This window comes from Thunnus maccoyii, chromosome 3, assembly GCF_910596095.1.
Source record: "Thunnus maccoyii chromosome 3, fThuMac1.1, whole genome shotgun sequence".
Classification (NCBI taxonomy): domain Eukaryota; kingdom Metazoa; phylum Chordata; class Actinopteri; order Scombriformes; family Scombridae; genus Thunnus; species Thunnus maccoyii.
The window spans coordinates 29,601,196-29,615,000 of NC_056535.1; the positions used below are offsets into that span (position 1 = coordinate 29,601,196).

Sequence of the window (13,805 nt, forward strand, 5' to 3'; positions counted from 1 at the left end):
CCAGACTGTTATGTCAGTTTTTACCTTCTCATTGTTGGTCTGTCTGTCTCTGACGTTGCTGATAGTTTCCTTCCCCATCATCTCTCTCTGGCCTCCACAGCTCTTCCTGGCCCTCGCCTCCTGTGGCTCCTTGGGGCCACAGTGCGCCTCCACCATCTGCTTGGCCCGGGCCACTGACAGCAGGTAGAGGGCGGGGCTGTACAGGTAGGAGCGCAGGTAGCCGTCCATGTTCAGCCGGTGATGTTTGGGAGCAGGAAACAGTTTTCCGTCCTCGTCCAGTTTAGAGTCGTACTCGCCCATGGGGTACTGTCGAACCTGGAGAAAAGACAAAAGGCCCTGACTAAACACACTCATCGCATCTGTTATATACCCATCCCTACTGCTAACAGTAGTCACCCCACAAACTTAGAAATGTGCACCACCCATAGAGATACAATCGCACCAACAGAAAATCCCATTAAGATCACGTCACACAGTCACATGGGGAAAAAAATAAAATACAAAATTCGAGGATTATTGTTTAAAGAGACATTGGTCGTACCTTGCCATCGCTCTGGCCGATGAGGTACTCCCGTGCCTGGCGCTCCACACCGGCAGACAGCTCAGGAGGGGGGTTGGCACGGGCCTTCACCAAGGCGTGATGCAACGCTGGGATGAACTGGTTCAGACGCGGCATCACTGTGACACCAGACATCAATGACTCTGTTGCATCATAGGAGGAGGAGGAGGCACACCTTGATGCTACGGGATGAAATAGGAAAATAACAAACATCCATATTTAAATTATAGGGATCATTTTCATGTCCGTGCTTCAGTTTGTACTTCTGTGTTGTTTTAGTCTCCACGGTTGATTCCATTGAAGCTCACAGTGGATGAAATGACTATGTGTAATGGGGAAGATGTTACTCATAGTGATGGACTAACTTTCAGTTCCACTCAGCTCATTTTTTTCCAATTAGTTTGTTTTGTACAACATGCATCAAAAGATTAGATAACTGATAACTTGGAAATCATCAATAAATCCCCCACCCAGCAGTCTCTTTGTTACTCACTGGAGTTGGCCACATCTCTGGTTTCTGGGAAGACAAACAAGGCCTGAAGACACCTCTTCCAGTTCTCTCCTCTCTCTGAAAATACATCATTGTCATGTTTAGAAGCAGTAATCTCTTCGATACTTCATAACTCTATTACCACTAAAGCTAAAAATCTGAATATCAAATTTCTCTTGATGAACTTTGGTCCAAAACACTTTGTTGTCATTTCATGGACATCTCACAATATTACATTTGTAGAGACAACTGCTGGTTCTCACATCAGTGACATTGTTTGAAGCTAAAAAGACAGTTTTCTAGTTATACTAATGTTTAACTAATTTAAACCCACAATCTGACCTGCAGAAAATAAGACGGACAGAAAGCACCATGCCATCAGCCTGATGTTAAAGATAAATATTATTGATAGTGCTTCTACTTTTTGTTGCTGCTGATTTATTGGCTTTTTTGTAACCTGCTAAAATTGGTCTCTGCACTTAAATGTTTGTTTATGTAATGTCACATCTGATAAAAAAAAAAAAACTAGGTAAAAAAACAAAATATGTCATGTCAGATTATGATCCACATGCCAGGATATTTGATATTTTGATTGGCTGGAGTGATCATAGCTGTAAAGCTGCTGGTACCAACTATCAGCGGTCTACAGCTTCCTCAACCTGGAGTTATAACGTAATATTTACTCCACATAATATAAGCTTTTCATTTAAAGACAGTACTGACCCAAAATATAAATAAACAATACTTTTACTATTTTTGTTTTAAGTGGTCTTTTTAACACCCCACGTGGTGATAAAAAAGAAGAACACTCATCAAATAAGATCCTCTAGATAATTCACTAGTACACCTGATCTGTCCCCTGTCGTACCGTTGGGTGTTGCCATCTGAACACTAGACAGCAGGAAGAGGAAGCCTCTCTCTGTCAGCTGAGTCACCAGAACCTGTACGGAGAACAGACGACTGTCATTCAACAGTTCTTATCAAATTTACCTTCTGTCTTCTCTTTCTTTCCTTTCTTGTTCTTTCATCGACCATCTGATGCTTCTGCTGCTACAGCTTAGCGCGCATTACCTTTTAGCAATCACATGCATATTCTCCAAGAAAAAAAAAGGCTGTGATATGTAGCACAACAAGCTAGCGAAGCTCTGTAAAAGGAGCTACATTCCTATGTGCAGCGGTGTCTGCCTTGCATGGAACTACTCTTTGGAAACGTGATTGTTGTTATTAGTCTTTGGGGCCGTTTATAAACAAACAAACGTGATTGTAATCTTTGTGGTGGAGGAACGTGTCACCCAGTGCAACGGTGTGGCTCACTGATGTGTTTTTAATGGTTTTTGTACAAAGAAAAATACAGAGAACAAGCCGTATCCTTCAACCAGTGAACAAGGGGTTGGTTGTTTTTGCCATTAATTAATAAAGGCCTTGGTTTCAATCATCACATTGTTGTTCAATGTCTTATCTGTACTGTACATGAGGCCCTGCTAATCCTTGATAGTTCTCTGATGTATCAGCAGCCACTGAATTCACTCAGCAAAATAAACACATTTACAATATTCAAGTAAACCCACCACTCTATTGAGCTCCAGTTCCTGCAGTAGTCTTGTCACACTGGTCGTTGACCGACTTCTGTCAATCACCTCCAGAAGACTGCAGTGATGGCCGTTCTTCACAACTACACACACAAAACACACATAATCCGACACAATTTCTCTTTTAGATTGATGTTACTAATATTTAAACAATACAACAGTGAAAATACAAACAACATATATTCTTATTTCATACTTTAATAGTTATCCCTGACAGGATTTTTGGTCAACTCTCATGTGTGTAAGGTTAACTTGACTTCACCTTCCTGGCTGCTGGTGTAGAGGTTGTAGGAGAACAGGTCGGAGGGGAGGAGCTCCGTCACCTTGTCGAGCCTCATCAACCAACCAATTTCTAACTTCTCTGGTCTGAAGGAGACACATGGTGAGATAAACAAAGAGTGAATCATTTTCAAATTTGAGGATGCACTGGTTTGACTCAACATAAGACAGACAGACTCCTGTATTAACAGTTACAGATCATCCTTCATCTATCCATCAATTATGCACCATTTCAAAGAGATGCATTTTCCAAACATTTTGTTGCCCAACTATGGTCATGAGGTGTTAACAACTCTGGTGTTCCTGACAGCAAACCTTTGCAACCTCCATCTTAAAGGTTTGTGGTCTGGTGTTGATCAAACCTATCAATCGTATCTATCCATGTTCCAAGTGTCAGGGTACACCAAGCCGTCGTCATGAAGGGCTGACTGATGAACCAGGTTGTGTAAAAGTTGCCCTCAAAAATAATGCAAAACCTCTTTAAGAGATATTTCTTAGATGGTGAGAAGCAACCTCAGTGATGCTGTTATGATTCTAAAATATCAGATCACCGTTAATAATGACTCCTAAGATTTTAATTTGTTCGCTTGTTTTTAAATGACTGAGTGATCAAGTATACACAGAACAGCTGACTCTGAGCTTCAGCAGCCACAACCAAGATGTCTGTTTTCTCTCTGTTGACCTGTAAGACATTTAAAAGTCATCCAGTTGATAGTTAGCCTATTGATTTGGGAGTTTATGGGGTGCATGTTGTAGAGGAAAAAAGTAAAAATCATCTAGTGTATAACTTTTGCATTGAAGTGTGAGTCTCTGTGGTGGAAAGCAGGACTGGCTCCTTTTCTGCTGAACCTTTTGCTTGAACCCCTGATGCTATAAATAAACTGTCTTTATTAACACAATGCCTGATCTGTGTACCACATTTACGTGTTTAATGATGTAAGGTTGAAATATAGCCCAGCTTAACCCTTTCATGTTAATCTGAGACAAGAGTGTGCCTTCATTACGGAAATGCCTTAATTTAATCATTGATGTGTTTCCCCTCATTGAATGTAACTATTGACTCTTTGTTGTTATGCATATAAAAACTCTGATGACGATGCACTTGGCATCGATTCCTCAGTGGTCGCTGACTGTCACTTTGTAGGTTTAGGTACTTTTGCGCAAAACCTTAATAAATATACAAAGACAAATTTCTCTTTGTTGGTCTCCTTTATTCAGTCAACTTCCACCACACATGTCATCAGAGGACTGTGAAATGTGAAGCTGTGTAATGTGGGAAGCGTTGTAAAAGGATGAAAAGATACTGTCTTAGCCTTAAAAGGTCTTTCCAATAAAGTCTGCTGTTAAAGGTGCCAACACAGAGCTTTTCCGTGCATATCTAAAATCTGAAGCAGGCAACTAAGTTGTTTAAACAACAAAGACAAGCTGAAAAAAAAAAGAGCCTCGAGTACAAAGCATCAGAGAAACAAAGCAGTGATGAAGAGCAGTGCATGACAGTTATGAGAAAACAGGTGAGTTTGAGTAGGAATTTCCTGAGCTAAATACGGCACAGCTTGAGTTGTTGAAGGTGTGTTTTTCCACTTGTGATGGAACAAATCACACAATCACCCTCCCTTCTGGTTTTGTGCCTTGTGAAAAAAAAAACCCCATGCCTACCTCTGCACTAAACACACAGGAATTTGGTTTGATCCTGTTATCTGACTCGGTGAAACACAGCAAACAGGCACATTTTTAGAGCACTGAAACTTCAAACACTTAGAGAAGTCGGTTCAGTACTCACAGTCTGTGGGGCAGGAAGGGAGGAGAGAAGGAGCGAAGGGCGATCTGGAAGAGAACCTGGTCACCTTTTACCAAATCTCCAGTCCACACTGTGAACTGAGCTTGCTCTGAAAGAGGACACAACAGAGAGGGGCAAATCATTAGTGTGAAAAAAAGAGGACTTCCTTTTATATCCTATAGCTGTAAGTGTGAAGTTCTGGTGTTACTTAATGGAAAACACGGACCAGTGCTCACCTTTACTCTGCTCTGCTGATTGACTGTTCAACCTGTCCATCAAACACAGCACACAAAGACCACGTCAATTCAGACATTTAGTGCTCAGATCAAGGATGTATTTAATGTGCCTGCCTGCTTTAGAAACTTAGATTTGAAGAATCATTTGCAACAAATCCTGTAAATTACATCAACGTCAAGCAAACTGTTTTGCAAAGCCATAAGCTGCATTTCATGTATGAAAGGTGCTATACAAATAATAATAATTTGGGTTATATATTTGTTTTTTTATCTTTAAATGGTAGCCAATTTATTTCACAGCACAGCCAGGCCAGTTACATTATTATTGCATGGTTACGCACTTAGGAAAAGGAAATTATATTCACAAGTCTGCACCGTAATCCCCCACAAAATAATTCAATAGAAAACATATGGTCTCTACATACAAAATGAATTTCATACAAATTACATTTAAAGTATATTATTTAAAAAGGTACTGCCCACTTAGACATGTTTTTTGAGCTATAAACTAAATCAGATGGCTGTACTGTGATGAACACATCAATGCTGGTGTGAATATTGACATTGGTTGAAAATGGCTCAAATCGTCAGCTGCTATTTAAAATTAGGCGGGTCCGATGCTGATGAAGAGTCGACCGTTTGGAAGTTCTATGAAATTGATATAAATAGTAGAAGGTTGACGCCCAACCCCTCCCCCTCCCCCTCCCTCACCCACCCACCACCCTGGAGTATGAGTCTGTGAAACCGCAAACGCTAATTTTCAAATATATGCTGATCAGTTTTAGCTTCAGTGGCACTGACCTGCTGGAGGAAATTACTCCATCTGTGACTGTCTGTGGGAGGAAATGCTGCTGGCAGCCACAAAAACAGCAGAAAACATCTTTGCATTTCGTGCTGTAGTTCTTTAACTCTCCAACTGTCTGTCCTGCAGTTATCAGCTGGTAAAACCTTGTTTTAACACATTATACCGCGGTGTAACTGAGCTCCACTGTTTCTAAACCTGTCCGTTGTCGGAGCAGCAACTCTGCTCCACAGCAGACAGTCACAGATGGGGAGATTTCCTACAGCAGCTCATTGCTGCTGTTAGTTCCTGAAGTTATTATTATTATTTCTCTGGGCAGGAAATGTCACTGAGCACTTCCTGCCCTCCTGCTTCATACATCCACTCCCCCCTCTCAGCCCCTTGCCCACTTTTTAGCATTTTTCAAAATAATGCAGTGGGTGGAGTTAGGTTCAGACCCAGGGGAGAATGGAAAGCAATAGCTGCCTGGAGAGCATGATGTACATGAAAACAATGGACTAAAGCATACATTGACTGTTATTATACTTAAAGACTTTCATGTCGATTGGCATTTTATGACTGAATAGAAAAACAAACTTGAAAGCACCAGTTGACCTTTATGATCTTATCTGAGATCTGCATGACAGGTTTCTGTTGTCACCACAACATGCAAAGTTCAAGTTGAATTCTGAAGCTGTCTGGAGCTCACAGACACAATGTTTCATCCTAACTTTCATCCAGACTTATCAAACTGAACTTTGGTTGAGCCAACTTTTCAATGACCCCCTCGTCTCCCTGGTCAGTCTACTGCTCTCTCTACTGACCTATTTAGTGTTAAATACATGTTTCTGGATATTTTTTACTGAATTATTCAGTGTGTTCTATGTTTTGCTAGCCAAGATGGCACATTGCTATAACACAGACCTTCCAGATCTCCATACCTGATGGGGACCAGAGGTTTGCTGGGAAGTGGAGAGTCTTTTCCTTTAAACTGGAAGGAGACAACAGCGTACGGACAAACCTGACGAGGCCGCTGCCGCAGTTCATCGAATGAATACTCGTAGAAGTATTGCTGAAATAAACAGCAGAACAGTATTTAAAGTCACGTTTTACTTCTTTGAAGGACAACTTTATATTATAAAAAGATTTCAACAACATAAAACTCTAATTTTCACAGGGCACTTAAAGCTCAACCGACTAATAAGCGTGTCGTGACATTAATGGTCTGGTCAGTGTGTTTTTGATTAAACACTAAATATATATGCTTGACTCCCTGATGGAAACACATTTATATCTGTTCTCTGAGACTTGTGAGGGAACTTACACATACTACAATCGAGTTTGAAAAACCTTTATTGCATACGTTTGAATCCAGTTATTGTACATGTAATCATGTTTAATTTCCACTATGTTTGATCATTCTGAATCTTACTATGTAACCTTTAACTGAGAGAGTTTCAGCCTGATTACATAATAAAGTACTATCAATGTCACAGAAGGGTTCATGGAATATGTATGACCAAAGTTATCTTGGTCTTTGGGAGTGTGAGCAGAAAATTTGCTAACTGTTAACTACTTAGAAAGGCCAAGGCTACAATAGTGCATCAGAGGGCAGGTAGGTAAGATTGCCACAGTACTTCAGATGGCAACAAAACAGAGAAGGATGTTTACTGGAAGAAGCAGCCTTGACAAGCGGGAAGAGTTCGGTATAAAAGGTGTGAACAGTTTTTCATCTGTGTGTATACTACAAACTAACTTTGCTGTGCTGTGTACCATGCTCTGAGCATTAATTAAGTGTGACAATACTGTAAAAGATTTGTGTCTTGTTCCTCTTTCTCAGAGTGGAAATGCAAAATTGCCACGACAGACTTTAAAATATGATTTAAGTTTGACAAGACACGAGAGTGCCGTTTATATGTCTGACACAACTTGACCCCGATAAGAACCCGATAACAGAAAAAGTCATGCTGATCAATAATATTTATCACTGTCAAAGAGACAAAAAGGTTCTGTAAAACTGTTCTGAGCCTTTTCCTGTTTTTGTGTGTGTGTGTGAATATTGTGTGTTATTACCTGTGTGAGCTCGAAGGCGCGGTAGGAGGTAAGCGAGGTGACCTTGCTGGCGCTCTTGGAGAGGTGGCTGTCGAAGCGAGGCGTTGGATCTATAAGGTTCTTCATGTTTTCATAGATGCTCTTCACTTTTCCCTGAAAACAAAAGTAGACACAACTCAACTACCAGAGCAGAATATTACCATTTCAATCACTATATACTGATGACAAAATTGAAGATTTAAAACTAGTTCATTGATACAAAGACTCAGCTGATATCGACAAACTACAGAGGTGCAGTTCCAGCTGAGTCAGTCCTGAGTTGTGGCCAAAATTGTTTACTATTACATACATAATAATAAGTAAATAAAATAACAGACTACCCTCCATCAGAAGCTTCTACTGACACACCTACGAGCACGGCATTATGACACCAACCACAAAGTTCAGAGTAGTGAAGCATGACCTCTGAGCTAACAACAGGACATGGTGACATCACCTGTTTCCTGTCTCTGAATGAGTCATCAAACATTTTGAGTAACATGTGTGAGCTGACAGAAGCGGTGACGAGGATAAAAACAAACAATGATTATGCAGCCCAGCTGATTTACCTTCATCACTTTGAAGATGACGATCTCCCCTGTGGCTCCTGGAGTGAAGGAATTAACCTGGAGCAGGTCTGAGTATCTGGATAGATACACTCCTAGAGACACACACACACACACACATTCAACAAACATGGTGGATTTTAGTGAACTCACACATCAGTATAGTACATCTATGATTAGAGTCTCCAACGGAAATTACACTTCGTGCCCTCTCCTTTCAGCATTAAAAAAATTATCTTAGAATCAACAATAAACAGATGGAGGAGATATGTGTTGAATGTTGTGTTATGGTGTTTCTATATGTATCAGCGTCCTACCTTTATTGGGGTTTCCCAGCACTGTGATCCAGCTCTGAGCCACAAACAGCCCTTTCTCACAGAGTAAAGGCAGCTACAAGAGAAAATGTTTCACAAACATATTAGATAGTTTACAAATTGAATAAAATATGAAGGATCAGGCTAAATGACGTATCACAGGTGATAATATGATTCGTGTCAATTATTCCATTATGTTCAGTGTTCAGATGACAGTTCTTTGTCTTTGTCCAGAGATAACAGAGCAACACACAACCTGTGGCAAATCTGTCTTACTGGCTTGTGCCCCCTGATTTTTGACCGTTTTTATCAACTCTCGAGTGGTCAAAAATGGTTAAATTTTTGCATCAAATCTGTATAACAAATAGTATCAACCCAAAAACTGCTACAACAACTTGAGACATAACTGAGCATGGGAACGGCCATCATATTCTTCCATCATAACGTTCTAAGCCCTTATACACTCTTAACTTTCAAAACTTGAATAGGCGCCTTGTGAGAGAAAATTGAACAGCAGGTCATTAGTTATCTGATGTATTTCTTGTTTATATCATACATGTTACAAATAATATTATGAAATTCAGTTTAGTGTTAGTTCCTCTCGGTGTTGTGTCTATTCTAAACTCAGTTCTTTGCTGTGTAAAATGAGACGGTTAAGTGTTTAACATTTAGTTTATTCTGTTGTACTTCTTTCTGAACCAGTGGTGACAAACCGTTATGCAGATTTCTATGTGTCAATCTGATAAGCCTTTAGAGGATAGTGTTGTTTGTTCTTAATTTAATGTGCTAGCAATGTAATTTTGTGATGCTACTTGGTGCATACTTGTGTGCTGTCATGTATGGTTGTATAGAAAGACTGTTCCTAAGTTAGTTAAACTCTTGACTTTTGTTTCTATGTGAAGGTTGTTTGCTGACCTGTAAGGTTAATAAACAGATTTTTCAAAGTCTGTACATCAGTATTTAAAGGACTGGCTAAGTGCCAACTTTTCAGACAAAGAAAAGATAGCTAGGTGGTATCATTGTCTCCAGAAATATGATGCATTATACTTCTGATTGTATTATTTGATGACATTATTTCATAACCTGACAAAGCTCTCTTTGTGAGTTTATTGAGCGATCAAGCGATTTTCCACTACAGCCTAACCAAAACACAATGTTTATTACAGATTTATGACTAGAACAGCTTGACACACAGTGCTGATCTGCATCTCAAATTAATCTTCAGGTTCCCAGCTTTCAGATGATGTATACCACTTCTATGTGGCATATACTGTTGACCTGCTATCTCCCCCTAAAAATCCCCTGTCCCCTCCCAAAAAAATGGGTCTATAGTAGGGGGGGCGGGAGTGGAAGAGGTTAAAACCACAATTAACCGCCTAGTTTCTTCAACTTTCACTCAGGAGCAAAAATGGGCCTTTAAATTGGAAAGAAATAATGATCTGACATTTATCATGATAATTGTCAATATTGACTGATAAGAACATTTTTATTGTGATAACATTTTTGGTCATTATCGCCCTATAACTGACATGTTCAGCACTGTGAACAGTTTTTTAACTACAGCTACTTTCAAACAAGCTGCAGCGCCAGGACCTGCACTCCTTTCAAAGCATGCATTCAGAACTTGAGCGTCATGGTAAAAATGCAGTTCCCGTTGCCTTGAACAAGTTCAGAGCATTGCACCAGAGTCTGAAAGACGTTTCACGGACTTTGCATCACTCAAGCCAGTTGCCTCATGCATGTGTTCCCAGTTTGGCACAGATATTGATGTGGATAACATTGCCTCCCAAGTGGGAGCTCCTCCTAGACACTACTACAGCGGAGAAGTGAATTCTCACCCTTCAGAATGACGTTCAGATGAAATCCAGGTCATCCACTGACATGAAGGGTGAATTATGGCACCTGCTCTCAGAGAAGAAGTATCCTAACATAAGAAGCCTTTCGCCTGTCAGCCCAATTTGGATCAATCTACCTATGTGAATCTGCCTTCTCCCACATGAAAACCATAAAGGCCATGACAGATGACCACCTATCTGCCTGCCTGAGACTTTCCACCAGCTGCTACACCCCTGATTATGAGAAACCAGCATCCTCCTCCCAATGCCAATGATCTCATTAAGGAAATCACTCCCATCTCTGGAATGGAAACATGTTTCTGCTGTATAAAGAGCAGAGACTCAACATGTAACCCCTCTTGGGACAGAGACTGAGATTTGGGACTGGTAGATCTTATGATGTTGAAAAATGTAAAAGTATATCTGATGTGTAAAAACGTTGGGCAGCCCCCGCTGTAGAGCTGCTGCCAGTATTGTCTTCATCTATCTGGACACCAACAATTAATGACATAGCTGAGTGTTCTCACCCTAATACCATCAGACAGCAGGAAACAGTAGCTCTCCTCCAGCTCCTTTTCAGTCCTCCCGTCGGCCTTCATCTCCTTCCTCTTCTCTACAAACTGAAACACACACACACAAACACACACACATATCTATCAAACCACAAATAAATAAGAGGCTCGGCTGGTCGTAGTAAACAATTACAACATATCCAAACACATTCATTCCTGCATAATCATAATTTTATTCATCACCACTACTCTATAATTTCCATATTCTTGTAGTCAGGGTGTTTTTGACTTGTGAAAACATGGTGCAAATGCAGCCAAATTTAGGTGACAGGTGAACAAATCAACTCCAAGTGATGCTTCAAAACCTGATGGCATTTCACTTACAGCAACATGGCATATTTGAATGGCAATGACCCTCCACCCGTCCATCTCTCACCTCTTTCTCCTGCAGCTCACTGTGGACGAGGCGAGGCTTGCAGTAGGTGAAGCAGCCGGTAGAGTTGGTGTCGACGTAGCTGGAGGTCAGGATGGTCATCATGTCTTCATACTCCCTTGACTCAGTGGAGACATACTGGAACAGAGCTGAAAAAAAAAAGACGAAGGAGGATAGACACAAAGGTCAGCATGTGCTTACGCTCCCTGCACTCTAGGGATTGATCACTTTTTCACCAATGATCACTAAGATAATCCTCTGTCTTTAACAAGGGAGTCTGATTCCAGAGCCTACCACATACACTACATGGCCAAGAGTATGTGGACACCTGAACAAAGATTGAAGAACCCCAACATTACATCCATACTTTAATATTTGATTTGAAAATCTGCTGCTATAACAGCCTTCACTCTTCTGGTTTCAGACTTCGCACTAGATTTTGGACGCTGGCTGCAGGGATTTCCTCCCATTCAGACACAAGAGCATTAGTGAGGTCAACCACTGACGGATGTGATAAACAGGGTTGGGGGTCAGTCGAGTTCTTCCACATCAAACTGAGAAAACCATTTCTTTATAGACCTTGTTTTGTGCACGGGGGCATTGTCATGTTTAAACAGGAAAGGGTCTTTCCCAAACTGCTGACACAAAGTTGGAAGCATATTATTGCCATACCTAAAATTGTATGTTGTAGCATTAAGATGTCCCTTAAATGGAGATAAGGAGGACCAAACCAGGAAAAACAGCAGACCAAAAACTACACCAGACAAAAATGTAATCGTAAAAGTAAACGTATGCCTTTTTATTTACATTTATATAAGTATAGAATGGAACATTGACACATTATACAACAACACATAATATAATCTTCCAGTTTAACAAAATCATTCTTTTAGCAGCCAAAAAGGCTAGGCCCACTATTTTCCTGTCTTTTTTTTGACCTTAGCCACTCACAGACTACCACCCGGCGTGGGTTCGGCTCTACGGCCCTCTCTCCACCTGGCTAGACAGAACTCTGAGGTCGATGGTCCCCCAGTCAGTGGCGCTTCTTTTCCCCGTATTTTCTGGTTCCCAAGAAAGAACAGGGCATGATACCGATACTGGACCTGCGTGTCCTGAAAAGCCACAACGCTCAGAGACCATTACGCATGTTGACAGGTTTTAGAATGTATCCGGCCAGGTGATTGGATGACATCCATAGATATGACCGACGTGTACTTCAACGTCCCCATACTGCCGCGCCACAGGACGTACCTGCGTTTTGCAGTGGGAGGATACATGGAAGGTTTTTTTAAGCCAATGATTATAAACAAATCCATATGCACTATGGACAATAATCAATTATACTTCCATTTTTGAATGAAAATAATAATCTAAGAGTATTTCAATGTCTGGTGTTCTTTATATTTTGATTCATTTTGTGTTTTGTGATGGTGTTATTTCTTTTTGTATTTTGATTTTCCTCATGTCTTGCACAGAGGTTTTCTTTTTGGATTTTTGTTCATAATGAGGTTGTTTTTCCATCCTGTTTTAACTGTTATTGATTATTGTGGGTTTTTTTATTTGGCCTACGTGGGTTTTGCCGCAGGTCTATTTGAGTTTTGTTTTGAGCATAAGTTTTGTTTGGGGAGATTTTATTTAGTACATATGTCATTATAATCTTCTTTTCATTATTGTGTGGTTATGGTTTAGTAATTTTGTTAAAACTTGTATGTAAAATGGACGTATTATATTTTGATAATAAAAGATTTTTTAAAATTAGCATAGTGAGGCTTCGTACTAATTTTTGGATCCTGTTTGAATTGTGCCATGAATTACACATATGATGTTTGTCAAATTAAAAAGATAATTTTGCAAGTCGAGAAAGTCGGTTTGTTGTAAAACTGTTTAAGAATCAAATTGTTTTGTATGAAAACGCTCAGTGAACTACATCTCTCATCTCGCACTTCTTACCTTACCTGATGTGTTTTATCCAGCAACTCCTGGTTGTTTTATCGGCCGGGAAGCAAAAGAACGAGTAAGACTCGTTGCTTGTGACTACATCCCGGTGCAAAACATACAGATATTGTATTAACATTAGCTTCAGCAGCTCTGGGTAGCTTGTGGAGACAGAAAGTTATGACGCGACTTTTGGGTGTGTAGTCTTTCTAATTATATATTTTCACAGTCTTATACTTCAACAGTTTTTCAACAGCATTTTCCTTTCCCCAAGTCATCCTCCAGAGCGCTTATGCGTTTTTGTGACCCTGTCCTTCACCAATTATCTTTGGAAAAGGTCTGGATGGCCGAGTTGATCTCTTTGAGTTTAGCGTTCTAGGATTCTTGATTGTTTTTGGATGTATTGTT

The 13,805-nt window shown here is 40.3% G+C and overlaps 1 protein-coding gene across 2 annotated transcripts in view; it reads right to left on the bottom strand.

Annotated features, from left to right (window-relative positions):
- Positions 1-13,805, bottom strand: part of tasora (transcription activation suppressor a) — a 43,835-nt gene that overhangs the window by 24,834 nt on the left and 5,196 nt on the right. For both annotated transcript variants that reach the window (XM_042402385.1, XM_042402393.1), the window contains exons 2-15: positions 11,466-11,611; positions 11,045-11,137; positions 8,686-8,758; positions 8,372-8,463; positions 7,785-7,916; positions 6,653-6,783; positions 4,931-4,962; positions 4,698-4,803; positions 2,901-3,004; positions 2,618-2,721; positions 1,918-1,990; positions 1,053-1,127; positions 542-741; positions 25-315 (exon numbers count right to left, since the gene is read on the bottom strand). In XM_042402385.1, the coding sequence (XP_042258319.1) occupies positions 25-315; positions 542-741; positions 1,053-1,127; positions 1,918-1,990; positions 2,618-2,721; positions 2,901-3,004; positions 4,698-4,803; positions 4,931-4,962; positions 6,653-6,783; positions 7,785-7,916; positions 8,372-8,463; positions 8,686-8,758; positions 11,045-11,137; positions 11,466-11,611 (1,652 nt within the window). The remainder of the gene's footprint in view (positions 1-24; positions 316-541; positions 742-1,052; positions 1,128-1,917; positions 1,991-2,617; positions 2,722-2,900; positions 3,005-4,697; positions 4,804-4,930; positions 4,963-6,652; positions 6,784-7,784; positions 7,917-8,371; positions 8,464-8,685; positions 8,759-11,044; positions 11,138-11,465; positions 11,612-13,805) is intronic.